The sequence below is a fragment of the Acomys russatus genome, chromosome 27 (genome assembly GCF_903995435.1).
Source record: "Acomys russatus chromosome 27, mAcoRus1.1, whole genome shotgun sequence".
Lineage (NCBI taxonomy): Eukaryota > Metazoa > Chordata > Mammalia > Rodentia > Muridae > Acomys > Acomys russatus.
The window spans coordinates 58,169,899-58,191,584 of record NC_067163.1 but is presented as its reverse complement, the minus strand read 5'-3'; the positions used below and the strand labels follow the sequence as shown (position 1 = coordinate 58,191,584).

The following is a 21,686-nucleotide window of genomic DNA, read 5'->3' as shown; positions in this document are numbered from 1 at the left end:
CACCCATCGCCGGTCATTTGACGCCCTCTCCCTCCGACTCTCCACCGTTAGCCAATCACCAACCTCCCTCTACCAACCGTCAACCAATGGGCTGCGCGGTCCGGCTGCTTCCGGCTCTGCGGCGGATTCGCCTCGTCCCCTGGGCTCCCTGCGCCGGGCGGGGCTCGGGGTGGCGGGCGTCGGCCTCGGTGACGCGCGGCGGGCTGGGGGCCAATAGGGGGCGGGATCTGAGATGATAGACGGGTCCAGCGACCAGTGGCGAGGCGCCGGCCGTACTTCCCGTCGGGGACAGAGTGTAATATGGCGAAGACCTACGATTACCTGTTCAAGCTGCTGCTCATCGGGGACTCGGGGGTGGGGAAGACCTGTGTCCTGTTCCGCTTCTCCGAGGACGCCTTCAACTCCACGTTCATCTCCACCATAGGTAGCGGGGCCTTAGGGCGGTCGGGGATCCGGACTGGGCGCGCCCCTGTGGGGCTGGGCTGAGGGATCGACTCAGGATCCACCCGGGCCGAGGATCCGGGAGGGTAGCGGGGCCTGACGGGGAACCGCAGCGGTCTCCGCCTCCTCCCCGGCAGCCCGTGCTGTGGCGGGACGCCGGGGCCCGAGGTGCAGACGGGGATTCGCGGGCTGCTGTCTGAGGAAGAGCCTGCCCTGGGCTGGGGTCCTGGCGCCTGTCAACTCTCTCTGTCTTCAAGGCAGCCCTTGAGACTGTTCTACTGGAGAGACCCCTGTCCCACGAAAGTGGAAACTGAGGTATGGAGGTGACACTTGGCGTCGTGCATCGTTTCCTATATGGCAGGCTCGGCCTGTGCAGTGTCAGACTCTGTAGTGTTCTTCGTGTTGGGTGCTCTGTCACTGGAGGAGGAATTTGAAACTGAGGGAGGGTGTGGCACGCGCTGAAGGTCACGGTCTACAGGTGTCAGGGATGAGATTTGAACCCAGGTGTGTCCGACCCCAAAATTCAAGGCCCAGCTGTCTCAGAGAGGTGTCAGATGAAACTGTCAAGGGACCAGCACCACGGAAGTCAGGATTTCAACCCAAAGCTCTCCCGGAGGAGTGGTGACAGCACCAGTCATCCCGGTGGGAACACAAGATTAAAAGTTTCAATGAGAAGCTAAGCTCAGCCATGCCTGCTGCCACCCTGACAGGACTCTACCTGTCACTTTCTGAGCAGCTTTTCCCCAGGGCTGCCTCATGTGCACTTGAACAGAATTGCCTTGTGATGGCCCCAGTCTTGACATCAAAAATGGTGCTAACCATGCCCCCTGCCATGTATAGTCACTGCCCGCATTGAGAGCTTTCCTGGAAGTAAGTCCCGTCAAGCCGCGTGGCCTAGAAGCTATATGGCCCTGGACCAAAAGAGTGGTCACTGGGCCTGACTTATCCCTAGTCAGGATGCGGTTCAGTTGTTGGAACCCTGGGGAACACCAGTAGTGACAGCAGGAGGGTCAGGAGTTCAAGGTCATCCTTGGCTACACAGTGTTCAAGGCTAGCCTGGATTCCATGAGACCCTAGAAAGAAGAGAATTTAGGGGTTTCTGTGTAATGTCAACTAAGTTATGTTGTCTCTGTGTCCTGACCGTCATGTGCTAGCGCTGTCCAAGCTCTCCTTCCCAGCTGGCAGTCTAAAAACAGTCACGTGTCAGGTGTCAAGTGCAGGGGACTGAACAGGAAATCATCAGACCTGGATTCCAGGTGCTGTTCATCTTTGAGCAAGCCCTAGCCCTCTCTGATCCAGGTTTATTTACAGTAGATGTGGCACTGTCTGTGTTGGCTGGTGCCCTGGGTGGTTGAGGATCAGATCTGTGCAACCAGTGAAGGTGTCAGTCTGGAGGAAGCAGATGGTTCAGGCTCCTCTGAGCACAGGTGCATCTCAAAGCTTCTCCCCTCCCCCACGAAACATCCCGCTTTGGAGTCACCCTCAGGTGAGGACAAAACAGGAAGTGACAATAGCTGCCTGCCCGCAGGCTCTGGCTTGCTCGCAACACAGACCTCAGTTTCCCGTGGTCTTCGGCAGACACTTCCTAGTCAACGCCAACATGGTGATATTGGTTCAGGGATGGTTCTCGTTTGCTTTGGCGTGCTTGTGTGTGTGCAGGTGTGTTCGGCTGGAGGCTGACAGGAGGCAGTTGTTCCTAAGGCTCTCTCCACCTCACTTCTTTGCTGCTGCAATTTTTCTACTGGGAGAGAACATCGTGCTACTGAAGGTGTGTGGGTCACAGGACAGCTGTGGGGTCTGTCTCTCCTTCTACCATGTGGTCCCAGGAACTGAGCGCAGGCTGTCAGACTTTGCCCACTGAGCCATCTTTGCTGGGGCTCTCCAAGTGGCGAGACTGGCGGGCCAGCAAGCCCCAGGACCATTTTTTCTGTCTCACAGGGCTGGGATTGTAAGTTCCTGCACCACACTCAGGTGCTCGGGGTCGAACTCAAGTCCTTGCTCCTAACCCTTTTTTGGTTTGTTTCTTTAAGGCAGGCTAGCTATGTAACCAGCCTGTCCTGGGACTCAAGGAAATCCTCCTGCCTCTGTCTCCCAAGTTCTGGAATTACAGATATGAGCCACCATGTGCCACTGGCTTTATTACATTTAGTGTGCGTGTGTGTGCATATGTCGAAGTCAAAAGACAATTTGTGGGAGTTAGTTTCTCCTTCTACCATGTGGGACCCAGGAATTGAACTCAGTTCTTCAGACTTGGCGGCAAGCACCTTTACCCGCTGAGCCATCTCACTGGCCAGTATTACTTCTTTTACATCTCATATGATCAGGTTTTCTTCTTGAAGTACTGGGGATGGATTCCAGGGCCTCACCTCACATAGGTCAGCCACATGTGACCACTGACCGTCTCCATTCGGCTGGTTTAGAATTTACCAGAAAGCCCTCTCTGCCCTTCAGGAGACTGGTCTCCTCCTTTACAGTGAGGTGGGTGTGACTGTCAAGATCACCCAATGGGGTGGAGGTGGCGTTTGAACCCAGGAGCCCTCCCTCCCTATCAGCATCTCATTCCACAGACCTTTGTCTTCTAGGAAAGTTCCTCTCCTTGACCTTGAAGCTGTAGCCTCATAATTCTGGAGCTGTGTAAACTTTACAGTTTGTAATTCAGCTTATGCATTAATAAAAACCAGGAGGGTTCTAGGCCTCAGCAAGACGCGTGGCCAGGGCTGGCTACTCAGTGACCCTGGACTTGTGTGAGTTGTTGAGCATGTGTGACATATTGGAGAGTGTCTCTGGAAGAGCCTGCCCCAGCTGCTCAGTCCTAAAATCCTGCAGGAAGGTCCAGGTACACTGGCAGGCTGCAGCCTCATTGTGTTCTTATTGGACAGGACTCAGTGCTGTGTGCTTTCCAGGAGCTGTGCCTGTGTGATGGGCTGTTTTCCACCGCCCCGTGAATTATTTGTGGTGGGAACTGCCCTGCAGCACCCTAAAATCAGTTCTCAAGCCAGCCTCAGAGCCTGGCCACTTCCTCAGACACTGCAGCTGGTAATCTGACCATCTTTCTGTTGTTTGAGATGGAGCCTCGAAGGACCCAGGTAGCTGAAGATGGCCGTGAACTCCTAATCCCCCTGCCTCCATCTCCAGAGTTCTGGGGTTCCTGGGGTATACCTGCACACCCAGTGTATTGGGTGCTGGGGAAAGATCCCAGGATATTGTTGGTGAGCAGTCTACCAGTCAACTCCTGCTCAAAAAAACTTTTTGTTTGTTTGTTTGTTTGTTTTTTGAGACAAGATTTCTCCGTGTGTAGCCCTGGCTATCCTGGACTCTCTTTGTAGACCAGGCTGGCCTCGAACACAGAGATCCACCTGCCTCTGCCTCCCAAGTGCTAGGATCAAAGGCCTGTACCCCACTGCCCGGGCTGATTTTTTTAAATGTTAATCACATTCATTTGTGTGGGGGTGCACATGTGGAGGTCAGGGGGCAACTTGGCCTTCTGTCATGATCGAGCTCCGGCTATGTGACAAGTGCCTTTACCCTCTGAGCCATCTCACTGGGTCCACGGGTGTGTGTGTGTGTGTGTGTGTGTGTGTGTGTGTGTACGTACACATGTACACAGCTTGTAGGGTTGGTTTTCTATTTTCACTGTGTAGATCCTGGGAATTGAACTTAGGTCACTGAGTTTCCAGGTCAGCCTAAGCTGCTGTGGTGCTGTCCTCTGAGTGTAAAAACCACCCCCTCCTTGCTTCTCTTTCTCTCTCCTTCTCCGCCACCACCACCCCCACCTTCTACGCGTCCATGGCTGGTCTTACATTTACACCTGGCTCCCAGCTTCCTTAGAGTGCCTGAGGTAACCGTTGAGGTGGGATGGGGAGGCTCAGCAGACCTTTGCCTGTACTTTCCGCTGCTCCCTCCTGCGCCTCCCTCCCTGCACACAGTAGTTCTGCTCCCATTGTGTGAGGCTGGGTGGGCACGCTCCAGGTAGCTCTCGGTGACCCCGTGACCCATGCTCCTGTAGCGAAGTCCACGTGGTTCACCTCCCAGGGCATGTATGGATTTGGTCCTGTGGTCTGTTGTTAGAACTTGAATAGACACTTGTCTATTCCTGTTTCCAGGAAAGTCCATGAAACTGTGAGATCCTGTCTAAAAACAGAAAAAAGTTCAGGCCAATGAGATGGCTCAGCAACTCTGATAATCTGAATTCAATTCCTGGGACCCCCTTGGTGGAGAAAGAGAGAGCTGCCTTCTAAAGTGCATCACCACCTCCCCCCCCCAAAAAAAATAAGTTTTAAAAAGCCTATGAGTGCCCTTTGTGGTGGTGCATGCCTTTAATCCTAGCACTCAGGAGGCAGAGGCAGGCGGATCTCTGTGGGTGTACTAAGAGAGTTCCAGGACAGCCAGAGATACACAGAGAAACCCTGTCTCAAAAAAACCAAGAATCTATGTAATATATTCAGGGTTCTTATGTAAACACCTATCGTAGTCTGAAAGGAATTTGAGCATCAGCAGGCTTGAGTGGAGATGGAGGGTCCTGAGCATCTCTCTTGCACACCATGGGATGGGTGTGTGTGCTGCGTCTAATGTGGAGTGGTAATGGTGGGGGAAGGTCCCCACAAAGCCGTTTTGAACAACTACTTGAGCAGGAGAGAGGTACCAGGTGACTGAAGAAGCAGGGACCATTCCGGAAGAGGGAAGAGCAAGTGTGAAAGCCCCAAGGATACTTGGGATGTGCAGGGAACTGCCAGGGGACTAGCATGGCCACACAGAGGGCTGGTGTATTGCTCACTCTCCTATTGCTGTGAAAAGACACTGTAACTAAGGTATGTCCTATAAGAGAAAACGTTTAGTTGGGGCTTGCTTACAGTTTCAAAGGTTCAGTCTATTATGGCAAGGAGCATGGCGGCAGGCATGACGCTGAAGCAGTAGCTGAGAGAGAGAGACTGGGTGAGGGGTGGGCTGTGGAAGCCTCAGAGCCCACCCCCAGTGGCACACCCCCTCCAACAAGACACACCTCCCAATCCTTCTAATCCTTTCAAACACTTTCACTCTTTGGTGACCAAGCATTCAAAAAATGGGCCTTTGGGGGCCAGTGGCATGTTGGACCCAGAAATCAACTCAAATCCAGTCATTAGGCTTAGCAGCAAGTCCCTTTATCTGCTGATCTGTCTTGCCAGCCCTTAATTAAAAACAAACCATTAAAAACAAACTTTTAACCTGCGGTGGTGGCACACACCTTTAATCTCAGCACTCAGGAGGCAGAGGCAGGCAGATCACTGTGAGTTCGAGGCGAGCCTGGTTTACAAAGCGAGTCCAGGACAGCCAAGGCTACACAGAGAAACCCTGTTTCAAAAAAACAAAAAACCAGCAACCCAAAACCTTTACCCTAACTGACATTCCGTTGATCCACCCATTCAAAGCACACAGCTTAGCACTTTTTGGTGTGCTTTCAGTTGTACATCCATCACCGTAATAAATTTCAGAATGTCTCCTTGTGCTGATAAGAAATGCCAGCATCCTCATGCCCCAGCCAGGCAACCCCAGGCACAGTCCTGTCTGTGGACACTAGTCACTCAGTGTGTGCCCTTTTCTGTCTGGCGTCTCTTGCTCAGCGTTGTGGTTTTGAGGCTCCTGTACAGTGTATCCATCAGATGTGAGTTCTCCGTTCAGTTCCATGACTAAGCAATACCCACCATAGCGATGGTCCATTGCTGGTCTTTCTGCCTGTATGTGGGCCCCCGGAAGCAATGAGGCCACCGTTGTTCGCTTTTAGTGTTTGTTGCTGTTGAGACCTGAGATCACATAGGTTGGCCTCAGATTCACTATGTAGCTGACCTTGACTTCCTAATCTTTCTGCCTCCGCTTCCCAAGTGCTGGGATTATAGATGGCTGTCAGCACACCTGGCTTCCTCCTGCACAGATGATTGGCCAGCTCCTGTCACAGCTCCGCCCCAGTGTCACCTCCTAAGACCCCTTCCTGATGCTGCTGTCCCCTCTGGCGCACGCTGTACCTTCTGCGCCTTCTTTCCTAGCCTTGGGCCTTACTTGCATATCATCCATAGCGAGGCCTGAGGTTCAGCCAGAGCCGCAGGGAGACGGCAGTGTGGGGGACTGTGCCAGGTACAGGGCACCCCGGTGATGGAGACAGGAGGATCAGCGGTTCCTGGTTGCCTGTGCTGTCATGAGATTGTGTCTCAGAAATATAACTGTCAGTAAGTAACTGAACGTGTAACTGGCAAGGGAGAGAGACTGTGACCTGTTGGCATGGCAGCCCAGCTGCTGGCTGTTTGGTGTTCGGACTCGGCCTGGAGAAGTCTCTAGGGTGCTCGCTGTGAGGCTGGGCTGCATGGTAGGAAGGTGGGGCTGCCATGAGGCAGGTCTGGCCCCCAGCTCCAGTGGCCTTGCCCACCTTCCAGCTTCCATCCATCTAGAAGCTTCCAGTTGTTGGTAGAGAGGACTCTGAACTCCCGAGGACGCAGCTGCTGCTCCACAGGCCACTGCCCCCTCAGCAGCCAAACTGGCAGCCTGGGGATGTCGCCTGGCTTTGTTAACTCCTTTTATTGTTATTTTTCTTTCAGGAATTGACTTTAAAATTAGGACCATAGAGCTGGATGGCAAGAGGATTAAGCTACAGATATGGTGAGTGCCACGTGGCCCTGCAGCACGGCCCTGCGCTGGGCTCAACACATGGAGCAGAGCTGTTGGTGCCCTCTGCTCACACACATTGATTTCCTCTTTTTTTGAGACAGACTTTCTGTGTAGCCCTGGTTCACTATGTGTGTAAATCAGGCTGGCCTCAAACTCGCTGAGATGTGCTTGCCTCTGCCACCTGAGTGCTGAGGTGATAGGAGCGCACCACCACTTCCAGCCCAAAGATGGCTGCGAACTCCTGAGTGCTGGGGTGATAGGTGTATGCCACACACCTGGTTTTTGCAGTGATGAGGCGACCTCAGACCCCCATGCATGCTAGGCAAGCGTTCTACCAATTGAGCAAAGTTCCTTGGTACAACAGTCCTTTTCCTCAAAAGGTCCCAGAGTTTTATACCCAGCCCAGACAGCCATGCTCTGCTGACCACTGGGGCCTAATTGTTGTGTTAGGGGACTCGGGTGGGGAAGAGCTTCCATGTCCAGTGACTTCAGTGTCCCAGGGTGCACAAAGATCACATTGAACCTGGAGAGAACCCTCCATGCCAGGGGGGTGCAGAGACAGCAGAGATAGGGAAAATACTTCCAGAAGATTCCATATGTGGGAATGGGCAGGATCCCAGCATATATGCCATAGCCCCTGTCACCAGCTCTGGCTGGTGGCTCTGCCCTCCCAAGAAGCTTGAGGAGTAGTGGAGGTGGTAGTGTGAGACACCTGGGCTGTGAATCTCCTCTGTCCCTTTTGTTGTGACATCTCACCATGTAGCCCAAGCTAACCTGGGACTTCAGCCTTTAGCCTCAGCTTCCCAGGCTCTGGGATGACACGTGCGCACCACCACACCCATCTGGGAGTTTCCTCTGAGCCCACGGCCTCACCCCGAATTTTAAAGGCTTCATACCACTTCCTGTTTTCTCCCCTGAGGAGAGCCCAGGCCTCACTTCCTGGTGTGTGGACCTGAAACCCACAAACAACCTTAAATCTAAGGCCAGACCCAGTGGCCAGAGGTTCTTACACTCATTAGCCCTGGGGGTGACCTTGGCAGCCAAGGTCACATTGGGAAGTGTGAGCATCTAGGGCCCCATCACTGGGGTGGACTTGGGGGAAACCCAGCATGCTGGGAGGCTGAATGTAGCTAGCTGTGAGCAAACAGATCCAAGTCACATCAAAGAGCGTGCTCCAGTGGGACACTTGGTATAGATCTGTCATCCCAGCCCTCATGAGGCAGCGACAGAAGGGTCACAGCAAGCTCTAGGCCAGTCTGGCCTACATGGTGAGAACCTGTGTCAGAACCAAACACTCAGCCAGCCAGCTACCCCTCCCCTGTGGCATGCTCACACGAGCCATCACCTGGCTAGTCAGTATCTCTGGGGGAGCCTCCAGGGTGCCCTTGTCTCTAGCTCGTCATCATCCCCTGGTCTGACTTCAGACCCTGAGCTGGAGGAAGGAGAATCCTTGTCAAGGCTTGGTCATCAGTTGTGGCCCCATGATGAGGTACAGAAGTCCTGCACTTCCAACACAGTGGCCACGCGGCAGCCTTTGTGCCCAAGTCCAAAGTGACACTGTCCCAGCAAGCTGAGCCTCCTGCCCAGGCTCCTCCCTTTTCACCTCGCCCCTCAACATCCTCAACCAAGGGAGAGTCACTGGAAGGCTGGGCTGCGGTTCACATTCTTCACCATGTGTGTCTCCTGTAAGTGCCACCAGCAAGTCATCTCAGAACTAAAAATAACATTAAAATGAGGGCTTTTAGGCTAGGAACAGTGCTCGGTGACAGAGTACTTGCACACACAGAATGCCGAATCCCATCCCCCATACCACAGTAAAGCAAGATTCAAAGCCAAGCAGTCAGCCAGAGGCTAAGCAGGTGAAGGTGCCTTCTGCCAAGCCTGATGACCTGAGTTCAGTCCCCAGGACCCACACCACAGGAGGAGAAAACCAGCTCCTGCGAGTTACTCCATATGTGTGCTATGGCACTCACAAACAATCAAACTAAATAGCATACAATTCAGACTTGCCATTAGGCCCTTTTGTGTGACTTGGATGTCCAGAGCTCGCCACTTTCCTCCCAGCCCTGAGGATGGACCTAGAAACCATGTATGCACTAGGCAGACACTGAACTGCCAGGCACACCTGTCCTTATTTTACTCTGTGACAGTCCTGCCTAGGGTCCCCGGTGACCAGGTGACAGGCAGGCATTAGCTCTGTAAGACTCCTGTTTGTAAAGCACACACCACACACCCTGTGTGCCTGGTACTGGTCCAGGCATGGCCGCACTCACTCAGGTACCACCTCCTTCATGGATGACAGCTAACATCCGGAGCTGCAGCCCTGTCCTCAGCATCAACTGCAGGGACCCCAGGACAATACCTGGACGCCAAAGGTAGAAGGGTAGAGGGGACACAATCCAGTGGAGCATTTGTGGCTGGGCCACACCTCCAGCCAGGGCACTTGGAAGAGCTTTACCCTGTGATTCCACAGTCCCCTGCTGTGTGGTCACAGGAACCAAGTAGCGCTGCTTGAGGGGTCAGGGGAGAAGTGCAGCAGGCTCTGGGTGTCACTAAGACCCTTCTTATTTTTTCCTAGGGACACAGCTGGCCAGGAGCGGTTTCGGACGATCACGACAGCCTACTACAGGGGCGCCATGGTACTGACTTCGTCATTGTTTCTGTTTCTTTCAAAGTGGAGACAAGTGGTAGTATCAAGGCCGCTGTAGTTGCCTTTGTTTTGTTTCATCTTGTTAAAACAGTCCCAAAATAGCCAGGCGTGGTGGCGCACATCTTCAACCCCAGCACTTGGGAGGCAGAGGCAGGCGAATAGCTATGAGTTCGAGGCCAGCCTGGTCTACAAAGTGAGTCCAGGACAGCCAAGCCTACACAGAGAAACCCTGCCTCAAAAAACAAACGAACAAACAGACCCAAAATATAACCCAAGCTGTCCTGGGACTCAAAAATCCTTCTGCCAGCCAGGTGCGGTGGCCCCCACCTATAATCCCAGCACTCGAGAGGCAGAGACAGGCAGATCGCTGTGAGTTCGAGGCCAGCCTGGTCTACAAAGTGAGTCTGGGACAGCCAAGGCTACACAGAGAAACCTTGTCTCGGAAAAAACAAAACAAATCCTTTGCCTCAACTTCCCAAGTGCTGGAATGGTAGGTGTATACCATGCACCCAGCTTGTTTTATGCATTCTAAAAAGTATGTGTGTGTGTGTGTGCATGTATGTGTGTACATGAGTGTGGAAATCAGTGGTCAGCTCACCCTCCAACATTGTTTCTTGAGTGCTTCTCATTGGCTTGGAACTTGCCAGGTAGCCGAGGGTCAGCCTGCCTCTGTCTGCCTCCCCAGTATGGGGATTGCAGTGCATGCAACACGGTGTGAGTTCTGGGCATCAAAGTCAGTTTATGTCATAAGCACTTTACAGATGTGAGCTATCTCCTCAGCCCCTTTTTGGCTTGGTTTTCAGACAAGGCTTTCTGTGCAACCCAGGCTAGCCCAGAACTCACTATGTAGCCCAGGCTAGCCAGGAACTCCCAAGTCTCCTGCCTTAGTCTCCCCAGGCTAGCATATCACAGGCATGTGCCACCACACCTGGCCAAGCCTCGTGTCTTGTGGAGCCTATGTTCCAGCTCCTTAGGCAACCCAGGACCCCAGGTGGCTTTAAAGAGGTCAGTGTTCCCTGATGGGCTCCCCAGAACATCATCCTCACATGCATTACTGCCCCAGGCTTCGACCCATGCAGGGCTTAGTGGAGCACCAGCAAGCCCATCCTCCAGGTGAGGACACGCCACAGCCCACCTCCCAACGCTGAGAAGGGCCACATGGGCCATACCAGTGCCCTAGAATTTACTGGAACACCTTGAGGACTAGCTAGACTTACTTGGGATTAGCATTCCATCTTGCACCTGGGCCTGCACTGACACACTTACCCCACATACTTTGCCAGTGGAGATGGGGGAGGCAGTGGGAAAGGATGGGTTCTTTCCCGCCCCCCTCTCCCGCCTGGCCAGGTCCTGCTTGTGTGAGACTATGTAAAACAGGGCATGGAGGAGCAACCCCAGGCCTGACACTCCAGCTCCATCTCCTCTCTGAGAAAGTAGAACAGGCTGCTGTAAACGACAAATGCCTCCAGAGTCCCATGCTCCCTGTCTGCAGGGCCCAGAGACCCCAGTTCTTCCCAGCAGGGTGTCTACACTGAGGACAATATATGTCTCAGTCTTTGCACAGACCTGATTCCTGAGAGCTCATGGGGACACCTGAGGAGCCTGGGAGCGGCGGGCATGAATGGCAACATTAAATTAAGTATTTAGAGCGTCCCAGGAAGGGCAGCCAACATGGGAAACTCAATCCTGTGGGCTGCAACCTTAGCATCCTTGTTAAAACTCACCTGTTTGGCCCCTCGAGGGCACTGGGGTCCGAGGATACCTCTGCCCTCTGGAGAGAGCTGTTTGGACGTCTCTGAGAGGCCACACACACACACAGCACCCTCAGCGTTAGTCTGGCATCTCCCTGGATCATGGCCAGGACCCTGCGTACAGGTGTGGATGTGAGCATGCTCTGAAGTCAGGACCCTGAGGCTTGGCTGTCCAGCCTGCCTGAGTTCACACACGCATTTATGGTGGGCCTCAAGCCAGCACCAAGATGGTGGCAGTGTTCAGTGTTCAGTGTTGTCTGCTCTATTGAAACATGGTCTCACTGTGTAGCTTATGCTGGCCTGAAACTTCTAGTCCTTCTGCCTCAGCCTCCAGAGTGTGGAGTGAGGCCTGTACCACCATGTTTACAGGGTGCTGGAGGTAGAACCCATGGCTTTGTGTGTTCTAGGCTCTTCCAACTGCACTTCACCCTAGTCCCAAACCGGTGTCGTTGTAGCATGGCAGACCTGGCACTCACTGTGTAGATAGCTTGGTTTTGAACTCATAGAGACCCGCCTGACCGCCCTCTCTTGAGTGTCGCTACTGAAGGGGTGCGCCACCATGCCCGGCTGACTGTTCTCTTGGCGCTGACTCTGGGCCTCAGACTTGTGTCAGCCTCTGCTTCAGCCTCCTTCCTGAGTGCTGCACTGACAGTTGGTGGCAGCCTGCACGGACAGTTCGTGTTACCCAGTGTTTCTCGGGTGCTGTTTTCAGTGTTGGGAGTGGAACTCAGACCCTCACACACAGTTGCCATTGAGCTGTGCCCCTGCTGACTGTGGGTGGCCTTAGAGATGGGATGCTGCGTTCTGCACAAGACTGTACTGTGCCTATAATGGATGCCTGAAGGAGAGGAGCAAGTAGGGCCTGAGCTGATGATGAGCCTGAAAACCTAGCATGCTTGGTCCTGCGTGGGCTCGTGATGGTGCCACCAAGTGAACCATTCGCCACATAGGAAATCTTGGACGATACCAGACTCCTGCAAATTGCCTTTCATCTGGCGGGGGGGAGGCAGGCGGGGCAGGGTTGGGTGGGGGAAGTAGCCTCCTGGGTGTCAGGATTCAGGTTTGAGCCAGCACTCGGGTCTCATGACTTCTATCTTAATCAAAAAAGCTGTTTCTCCTTTCTACAGTAGCAGTGAGGCAGTAGACTCAGGCCAGGCTGAGGGTGCTTTCTGGATCTCCTGGGCCTGTGTACTTTGTCAGGTGTCCTCTCACACTCCTTAGGCATCCTGGTCTCTTTGGAAAGCAGATCTACCCGGGTGTGGTGGCTCATGCCTAGAATCTCAGCACTTGGGAGGCAGAGGCAGGCGGATCTCTGAGTTTGAGGCCAGCCTGGTCTACAAAGCAAGTCCAGGACAGCCAGGGCTGCACAGAGAAACCCTGTCTCGAAAAACCATAAACCAACCAAACAAACAGAAAGCAGAACTAGGCTCAAAGTCACTGAAAGGCACATGGGGTCAGGCACGGTGGGGGCCTGACCCTCCAGGGACAGGACTTGAACGCACACCCCAGCGTCTGGTTCCTGCCTGCTGAAAGCCTAGCACATACTAGTCATGGTGCCAGGCCCTGAAGGGGCCTAGGGAGCCAGCAAGGCTTGTGACAGGGTGGCAAGTCTAGCTCGGGAGTTGGGTCACCATGGTGGTGGGGAAGGTGACAACTGACAGGCTGGCTGAGACTATGGTCATCTCTGGCAGTGGCCACTCCCACTTCTGCTGGGTGCACTACCCACCCTGAGGGGCCCCTCAAAGCTCATGTCCCTTTCTCTCCCCACCCAGGGCATCATGCTGGTCTACGACATTACTAATGAGAAGTCCTTCGACAACATCCGGAATTGGATTCGGAACATTGAGGAGGTGAGGGGACCTTTGTGCTTCCTCTCCTGGGGCTGTGTCTTAGAGCTAGGGACATGGGGGGCAGGTGGAAAGACAGGGATGGACCCAAGACACCTGCTGCCCACTCGAAATCATCATTGGCCCAGGACCTACACAGCGATGTTTAGCTGATCTTGTAGTGGGTTCTGCTTGAGGTCACATGAGCTTTTGACTCTTTATAGAGAAAGAAGGTTCTGGAGCAGCAGACACTTGTATTCAGAAGGCGTGTGACAAACACCTTAAGCTGCAGTGCAACACGCTGTGAGCCTGCCCAAGTCTATGTTCAGGTCAACAGCTACTCATAGAAAGAGACCCTGACCTGTGAAGGGACAAGGAGGCAGCCCGCCCAGGCTCCCCTCCCGAAGCCACTTTGTCCTCTGTCCAGTTGCTCAGGTGCTAGCCACGCCCATCCACTTCCTGGCCAGCTCCACCTGTGTTCCTGATGACTAAGCAGGTGGGGCATTGGGTCTAGGGCATCAAGGACGTCACCCATCTATAAGGCCACAAAGGAGTGCGTGTCACTGTGGACCCTGGATTGGTGGGCACCCAGGCCAGGCTGAGAGGCAAACCTTTCAGTTATGAGCAGCTGTGTTGGGCTTGTGGAAGTACCAGCCCTTGCCCTGCTGTAGAACCCATCTTGGTCCAAAGAGGGATACCCTGAGTGGTCCTCTGGACAGGTGTGGCAGAGAGTGGAGAAGTGAGTTCCTTCAGCACGGCTGCTTTCTGATGCTCTCTCCTGGGAAGCACGGCCCCTTCTGCAGAGAGCTGTGGTGGGGCTGACAACAGAGCCATTTCTAGGAAAGCAGTCAGAACTGAGCCAGGCCTGGGTGCTAGCCAAGAGCGTAGCAAGAAGCTTGGGCTGTTCTAGGCACAGCCTTGTGCCTGGAGAGAGGAGAGAGTTGAAAGATCCAAGCAGGCACTGGGCTTACCCTGGCGACTTGCTCAGTGGATAAAGCACTTGCCACCAAGCCCGATGTCCTCATTGTAATTCCTCGAATCCACATAGTGGAAGGAGATGGCTGACTGCAAGTTGTCCTCCACATGGGGTGCTGCCTGTGCCATGGTGTGCGCATGTGCACACACACGCATGCACACAACAGCTAGGGATGGTATGGGGTAAGGTCTCCAGGTGCCTGCTCTGGGAATCATGGCCCTGGAGCCTGGCGACTGTGGCCCATGGGAGCTATTTGCTCTGTCAAGAAGGGGTCAACAACCAGGGGCGTGAGCTGCTAGCCACCGAGCACCCCCTCCCTACCACGTTGGCCCTGACCTGCCCCGTTCTCCTCAGCATGCCTCTGCGGATGTGGAGAAGATGATCCTGGGCAATAAGTGTGATGTGAACGACAAGAGACAGGTGTCCAAGGAGCGGGGAGAGAAGGTGAGTGCAGGGCCATGTGATCATTGACAGCTCGGGGTGCCCCTTCCTAGTCTTTTGAGCAGAGGGTTACATGCCATCCTGGCTGGAGGAGAGACCCTGGTGGGGTGATAACTCTGGGCAGGACAGAGGCTGCTCATGGCTAACAGGCTCAGCAATGAGGGTGCCACAGCAGGGAGCAGAGCTGCCTCGGCCACCTCTGCCCTCCTCCCCTCAGCTCTGTCCCCACTTGGTGCAGTACCATCATACAACAAAGGTGATGCCCTTCACCTGGCCTGGCCTATCACTACTTGACTTTGGTACCAGCCTCGCCCCAGCTTCCATTCCTCAGGAACAGATGGGAGTCCACTGTGTTCATGTGTCCCCTCTGTTGCAGCTGGCACTCGACTATGGGATCAAGTTCATGGAGACCAGTGCGAAGGCCAACATCAACGTGGAGAATGTGAGTCCGGGCTGCTGCTGGGCTGCTGCAGGGCACCCTCTGTCGGCCACTCGGGACGCTTTCTCCCTGGCCCTCAGCAGCTGAGGGAAACTGAAGCTCAGATTTCAGCCAGCCCACTACCTAGGCCCAGCTGGATTCATCTCAGCCATCCCGTTAATTCATAGCCCCAGTGGGGAACCAGGTCTTGGTGCTGTGCCCCTATCCTCACCCTGTCCCTGAGGCAGTGCCAGCCTGGCACCTGGCCCTCAACTTCTCCCCTATGGCCCTAGTGACCCTCAGAAACAGACCTGCAGAGAGCCACCTGTAATCGCAGCTCTCAGGGGGCTGAGGCAGGATTGTCGAGGCCAACCTAAGCTACACATCAAGACCATATGGGGGGGGCGGGCAAAAACCTAAACTGTCCACATCACCCCACAAGATACCCAGAGGACAATGGCCAAGACCATTGTCCCATTCACTGGCCTTCACCCCAGTTCCTCCTGTAAGTCACCTGGCGTGCCCTCCTCAGCCTTTGCTGCCTTCTCCTCCCTTCCCTGCAATCAAATTCTTCTTCCCCTGTCTAGGCCAGGCCACCAGTACCACCCATGGCCAACCCTTCCGTGCCCCTCTCCCCTGGCACCACTTTCCAGTTCACCAATACTACTACCTCAGATTGTCCCCTCCATGGGTTCTGGAATTTTCAGCTGTTTTTTGAGAGTGGGAAAGCCAGGCTTGGTGGTGACACCTACTGTCCCTGTACTTTGGAGGCGGAGTCAGGGGAAACGGGAGATGAAGGTCATCCTGAGCTACAGGAGTCTTAAGGCCAGCCTGGGCTAAAAGAGAACCTCTGTAAAATAAAAGAGGAGGGGACTGGCATGGACAGGACTCAGCCAGGGATAGCTACTCCTTCTAGACCTTTCTGAACCAGTTAACCACTGAATGCCTTTGGGCAAATCACGTGATCTGTGCGCCTTCGTATCACCAAGGACCAACTGAGTATAATGCCTGCTCACAGTCAGGGCCACACAGCAGGCCTCTGTCCCAAGGCACACAACAGAGGGTGACAGCTGGGGCCTACCTGGAGCCCTCACCTCCAGCCAAGCACATCCCGCCACTAGAGGGCTCTGACTGCCTGCTCTTTCCACAGGCATTTTTCACTCTCGCCAGGGATATCAAAGCAAAAATGGACAAAAAATTGGTGAGTCTGGGTCCTTCTTAGGTCTCCACACAGGGTTCTGTAAGATGCAGCCATGCTTGACTAGGGCAGCACATCACTCCTAGGCCAGCCATCCTACCCTGTGTGTCTGTGTCTTTGTGCGTGCGTGCTGACTCCTACAAGCTGTCTTCTGACCTGCACACACTCTCACACACATAAATAAGTAAATTTAATTTTTAAAAGCTTTCTTTATAGGAAAGATTAGAGTTTGGGTCCTGCGTCTCTAGCAGCAGGTGGCCCTCGGCACCACTGGGGCACAAGAGGCAGACAGCTCTGAGCTGGGGCCCTAAGGAACACTGTCTCCATAATAGACACTAGGAATGTTCAGCGTAGATGGATGGGTAGACGGACGGAAAGAGGTGGGGAGGAAGGAAGAGTGCAGGAGAGAGAAAGATGGTTTGTACCACTGGGGGATACCACTGGCTCAGTGTAGAGCGCTTCACCAGCATCCATGAGGTCCTCAGTTCAACACCCGGTGGCAGCAAGGAACAGAAAAGTATGCAGAGGGGTGTGTGGGTGTTGGTGGGGGGTATGTGGGGGTGGGGGTATGTGGGGGGCGGGGGGGGAGGAAAGGGTGAGGCCTAGGGAGTGGTGGAAAGTAAATGAAACCATCAGGAAACTGTGGGGTGCTCTTGGAAAAGGGTGCATGATTATGTGGGTGAATGGCCACAAGAGTCTGAGTGGATGTGATCAGCGGTCGGCAAGTGGAAGGGAGAGGGTGGGCTGCATAGTGGGCGGTTAGAGGACTGTGTGGGCAGTGAGTGGAAAGGAGAGGATGGGTTGCGTAGTGGGCAGTTAGAGGACTGTGTGGGCAGCAAGTGCGCTCGGGTGATGCTCATGGTGGGTTTAGTAGGGAAGAGCTGAGTGGCAGGAGGAGGGGAGATGCTGCCTGGCTGCCCGTGGTGGAGGGGTCTGTGGTAATAGATCCTGAATGATTAATCGGATGGTGCTGGGCAGACTGTATGACTAATAGCTGCCCGCGGGTAGTAGGTGGTGCCAACAACCCTCAGTAAGTAACAAAGCACACTTGTGACTTCAGGAAGGGAACAGCCCCCAGGGGAGCAGCCATGGGGTCAAGATCACAGTGGAGCAGCAGAAGAGGACCAGCTTCTTCCGGTGCAGTCTCCTGTGAAGACGAGCGCTGCCCATCCTGAGCCTGGCTCAGCCCAGCTGACTGTGTCTGCCCCGGGCAAGCCTCCACCTCAGCTGCTCGGATACGGCCTCCCGGACACAATTGAGAAATTGATTATTTTAGTAACCATCTGATCTTTTCCACCTTCAGAGATGGAACGAGTTAGAATTTTGCTGTTTTTCCTGTGTCATCTGCCAGTCAGGCCTATCCGTCCCCTTGTCGCATTGCCACAGATGGAGAAGTTGGGTGGGGGCATGGCAGCTGCCATCTCCAGCCTTCTGTCCCTGTCCCTCCACTACAGAAGTGAGGCCAGTGGCACTGTCCAGGCTGCCTGGCCCCGTGCTCTGAGCACTGTCACCAGGGCCACTGAGGGCAAAGCCTGACCCCCGCCTTCACCTGCTCTCAGTTTTGGACAAGTGACAACGAACCATGCCCACCATCTCCTTACGTGTCAAACCAAAGGGAAGCATAAACTAAGGAAAACCCACACAGAGGATTTTGGAAGAAGTGGACAGCTCTCATGGCCAGCGCAGGATGGGAGCCTGCAGTCAGCACTGAGGGGACATTGTACCCACAGCAGGTGACCCCCATACCACCGCCACTCACCCACGACCCACTGTCATTGGGCCACCTGCCTCAGTGGCACCAAAACCGCTTCCCTGCTCTTCTCATCCTCTGGCTGGCTCTACTCGGACGTTCCTTTTCTAGCTAAGATGATTTTTTATTTTTCCAGATTCCTAACACCATGAAATGATTCTGTCTTTGATTTTCTAGCAGCATACCCGGGATATGGGGAACCAGCGTGACTGCCCTGCCCCCATAGGGGCACCTGGTCCCTGAGACCCGGACAGGCATTCCGTGGCACAGCGCCACCCTGCAGTCTTTACCCGGTTGTGTTCTGACAGCTCTGTCCTCCTGGAGAGACTGATTGGGACAAGATGACCTGGTGGGAGGGGTGTCGTCTGGGAGTACCTTTCTTTCTACTCTAACCCTTCCCAAGCTGCTGTCAGTCCAAGCTGTCAGCATCGGATTCTCTCCCTTTTTTGAAATTAAAACCAACGTACCAGCAGTAGTCGCCTGCCCTCCCCTGGAGTCTAATGTACCATGTTTACACTGACTAGTACACTCAGAAAAACATTAAAGTGCATTCAAGAAGAAGCAGCCCTGCCCACCCACAGTGGCAGTGGCAGCTTCAATGCCTTTTAGTAGAAGTGGCCTGCGGCCTGGAGAGATGGCTCAGCAGTTGAGCACCTGCAGCTCTCCCAAAGGACCCAGCAGCCATCTACTGCCGACATCTCCTCAGCAGGGGGCACTTGAGGATCCCATCCCCCACCCGTGCTGGGATTTTGGCTGGCATGGTCTCTTGTGCTTGCAGTCACAGCAGCTGTGGGGTACTTGCAACCCTGTCGGGTCTGGCAGATCCTTCCCTCAGGCTCTGCTGCCTACTTGGCCCAGCCTTTTAAAGGTCTCACCACCTCTTATGTTCACACTGAGAGCCAAACTGAGCCTTCTGCCCACAAGCCCCAGCCACACCCTACCACACACTCAGCCAAGGAAGCCAGCCATGGTGTCGCACGCCCTTGGCCCCAGCACTGGGGAAGCAGGATTCCTTGAGTCCAGCCTGGCCTATAGAGCAAGTTCTAAGACAGACAGAGATAGCCTGTCCGAGGGGTGAGGGGGCAGTTAATGGGGTGAGCAAGGGAGAAACTGGGCAGAAGCTTTCAGAATCCTCTGCCAGAGCACCTCCATATCACACTTACTTCCACATCACCCAGGGCAATCACAGGGACCCCTCTGGCTTCACAGGACCCCCCCCCCTTCCCAGTGAGCATTGTGCGTGCACAGCACAAGCCAGGCCTTGTGCAGATGACCAGCACTACACCGAGCCACCCAGGAAGGGCTTGTTTGCATCTGCTACTTGTGGTTTTTTTTTTTTTTTTTTTTTTGGTTTGGTTTGGTTTGGTTTTTTCAAGACAGGGTTCCTCTGTGTATAGTCCTGGCTGTCCTGGACTTGCTTTGTAGACCAGGCTGGCCTCGAACTCAGCGATCTGCCTGCCTCTGCCTCCCAAGTGCTGGGATTACAGGCGTGCACCACCATGGCCGGCTTTGTGGTTTTTTTGACAGAGGATCATTATGTATCCTGGGCCACTCTTGAACTTGCAGCAATCCTCCTGACTCGGCCTCTTTGGTGCTGCAGTGACAGGCAGTCTTCACCAAACCCAGCTGCCTTTGTTCTGAGCCCTTAATGTGTAGCTTAAGAGAAAGCCGCAGTTGGTGTCATGGGCCACCACTCCTTTGCATGTTGGGAATCCCAGGTCCCACTGCACAGGCCTGTAGGAAGAGCCAGGAAGATGGGGGTAGGAAAGACGACCAATAGGTGAGCAAAGACACTTGAAGATCCTTCCGCAGGGGCTGAAAAAAAGACTCCGCTGTTAAGATCACTTTTTTTGTGTGTGTGGTTTTTCGAGGCAGGCAGATCTCTGTGCGTTTGAGGCCTGCTTGATCTACAAAAGCAAGTCCAGGACTGTTACACAGCGAAATCCTGTCTCGAAAAACCTAATTTAAAAAAAAAAATCTAGCTGGGTGTGGTGCCTCATACCTTTAATCCCAGCACTCTGAAGGCAGAGGCAGGTGCATCTCTGTGAGTTCGAGGACAGCCTGGCCTACAAAGAGAGTCCAGGACAGCCAAGGCTATTAAACAGAGAAACCCTGTCTTGAACTACCCCCACCCCACAAAAAGCTAAGCTGAAAGGGCATTAGGGAGCAGATTATGGGAGCCATTGCAGGTCTTCCCCACGACTGAGGAAGGTAGGCCTGGGGTTAGGGAGGCCAGTGTGGGGTATATATGGGGTTGAGGGAGGCCTTTTTACATTTCTTTTTCTGTTTGCATGTTCCCTGCATGTATGACAGCACCACATTTGTACCTGGTGTCCATGGAGGCCAGAAGATGCATTGGATCCCTTGGAGCTACCATGTTGGGGGGCCCCCACCAAATCCTGGTACTCTGCAAGAGCAGCCAGTGCTCCTAACCACGGAACTGTCTGTCCAGCCCTTGGGAAGGTGTTTCACACAATCATGAACTTAAAATATCCTCCCCAACATCGCGTTTACAGTGTTTTTATCACCCAGTCCCCGTGAACAGGCCACTACTCCCCCGTGGCGAGTTGCCCCTGGCAGCCTGTTATCTCCTCTGGTCTGTGGATTTGCCTGCCCAGGCTGGATGCCAGTGTGATTATACACACACCCTTCTGTGCCTGGCACTGTTGCTCAGCAACAACTGGTGGGTTTTTTTGTTGAGACAGGGTCTCATGTGGCCCAGACTGGCCTTGAACTCACTGAGATCTACCTCCCTCTGCCTCCCAAGTGCTGACATTAAGGATGAGGGCCACCATACCCAGCAGCAAGTTTTTAGTTTATTAGCAATTATAGCCTGGAACAGGACTTCCTTCTTTTTCATGGTTAGGTAATATTCCACTGTGTGGTGCCATGTCTTGAGTGTGTCTTCCAAGATTCTTAGGCTCACAGCTCTAGCCCCCCGTGTGTGTGTGTGTGTGTGTGTGTGTGTGTGTGTGTGTGTGTGTGTGTGTGTGGTGTGTGTGGTGGTGTGTGTGTGTGTGTGTGTGTGTGTGTGTAGCATGTCAAAGGGCAGCTTATGATCCCTGGAGATCGATCTCAGGTCATCTTGCTTGGCAGTAAGTGCCTTGCCCTTTGAGCCATCCTGCTGCTCATCCCCCTTTTTGAGTGAGCTAGGATACAGCCCCGATGGCCCAGACCCAGCCTTCCTCCTGCTACAGCCTCAGTTCCGGGGTGAGAGGCACAGCACCGGCTGCGTTCCGGGGTGAGAGGCACAGCACCGGCTGCGTTCCGGGGTGAGAGGCACAGCAGCAGCTGCGTTCCGGGGTGAGAGGCACAGCATCGTCCCTGCTGCTTCAGCCTTGACGCCCAGCATGGTAACCATACAGAACTGGAGGCGGCCAGGCTTTGTGAAATAAAAGAATGAAAGAACAAAGAGAAGCAAGTGTCCTAGGCAGGAAGAAGAATAAAATAGGGCCCCAGCCCCTCGTCCCCAGAGTCTTCGGCCTCTGGTTGATGTAGCTCAGATGCAGCCACCTACCCTAAGGGCTGCCCACTGCTGCTCACCCTCGCATGTCACAGCAGAAGCTGACAGAGGGAGAAGGACCTAAGCCCCTCCCCCCTCC

General features: G+C 54.1%; 1 protein-coding gene across 1 annotated transcript; it reads left to right on the top strand.

Annotated features, from left to right (window-relative positions):
• The first annotated feature begins 256 nt into the window (after positions 1 to 256).
• On the top strand, positions 257 to 18,491 carry Rab8a (RAB8A, member RAS oncogene family). The gene is made up of 8 exons (XM_051169694.1): positions 257 to 424; positions 7,005 to 7,065; positions 9,653 to 9,713; positions 13,248 to 13,325; positions 14,632 to 14,721; positions 15,095 to 15,160; positions 16,287 to 16,337; positions 17,395 to 18,491. Exons 1-8 carry the CDS (start codon positions 301 to 303, stop codon positions 17,485 to 17,487), a joined length of 624 nt encoding a protein of 207 aa, XP_051025651.1. The 5' UTR covers positions 257 to 300; the 3' UTR covers positions 17,488 to 18,491.
• Positions 18,492 to 21,686: the final 3,195 nt, after the last annotated feature.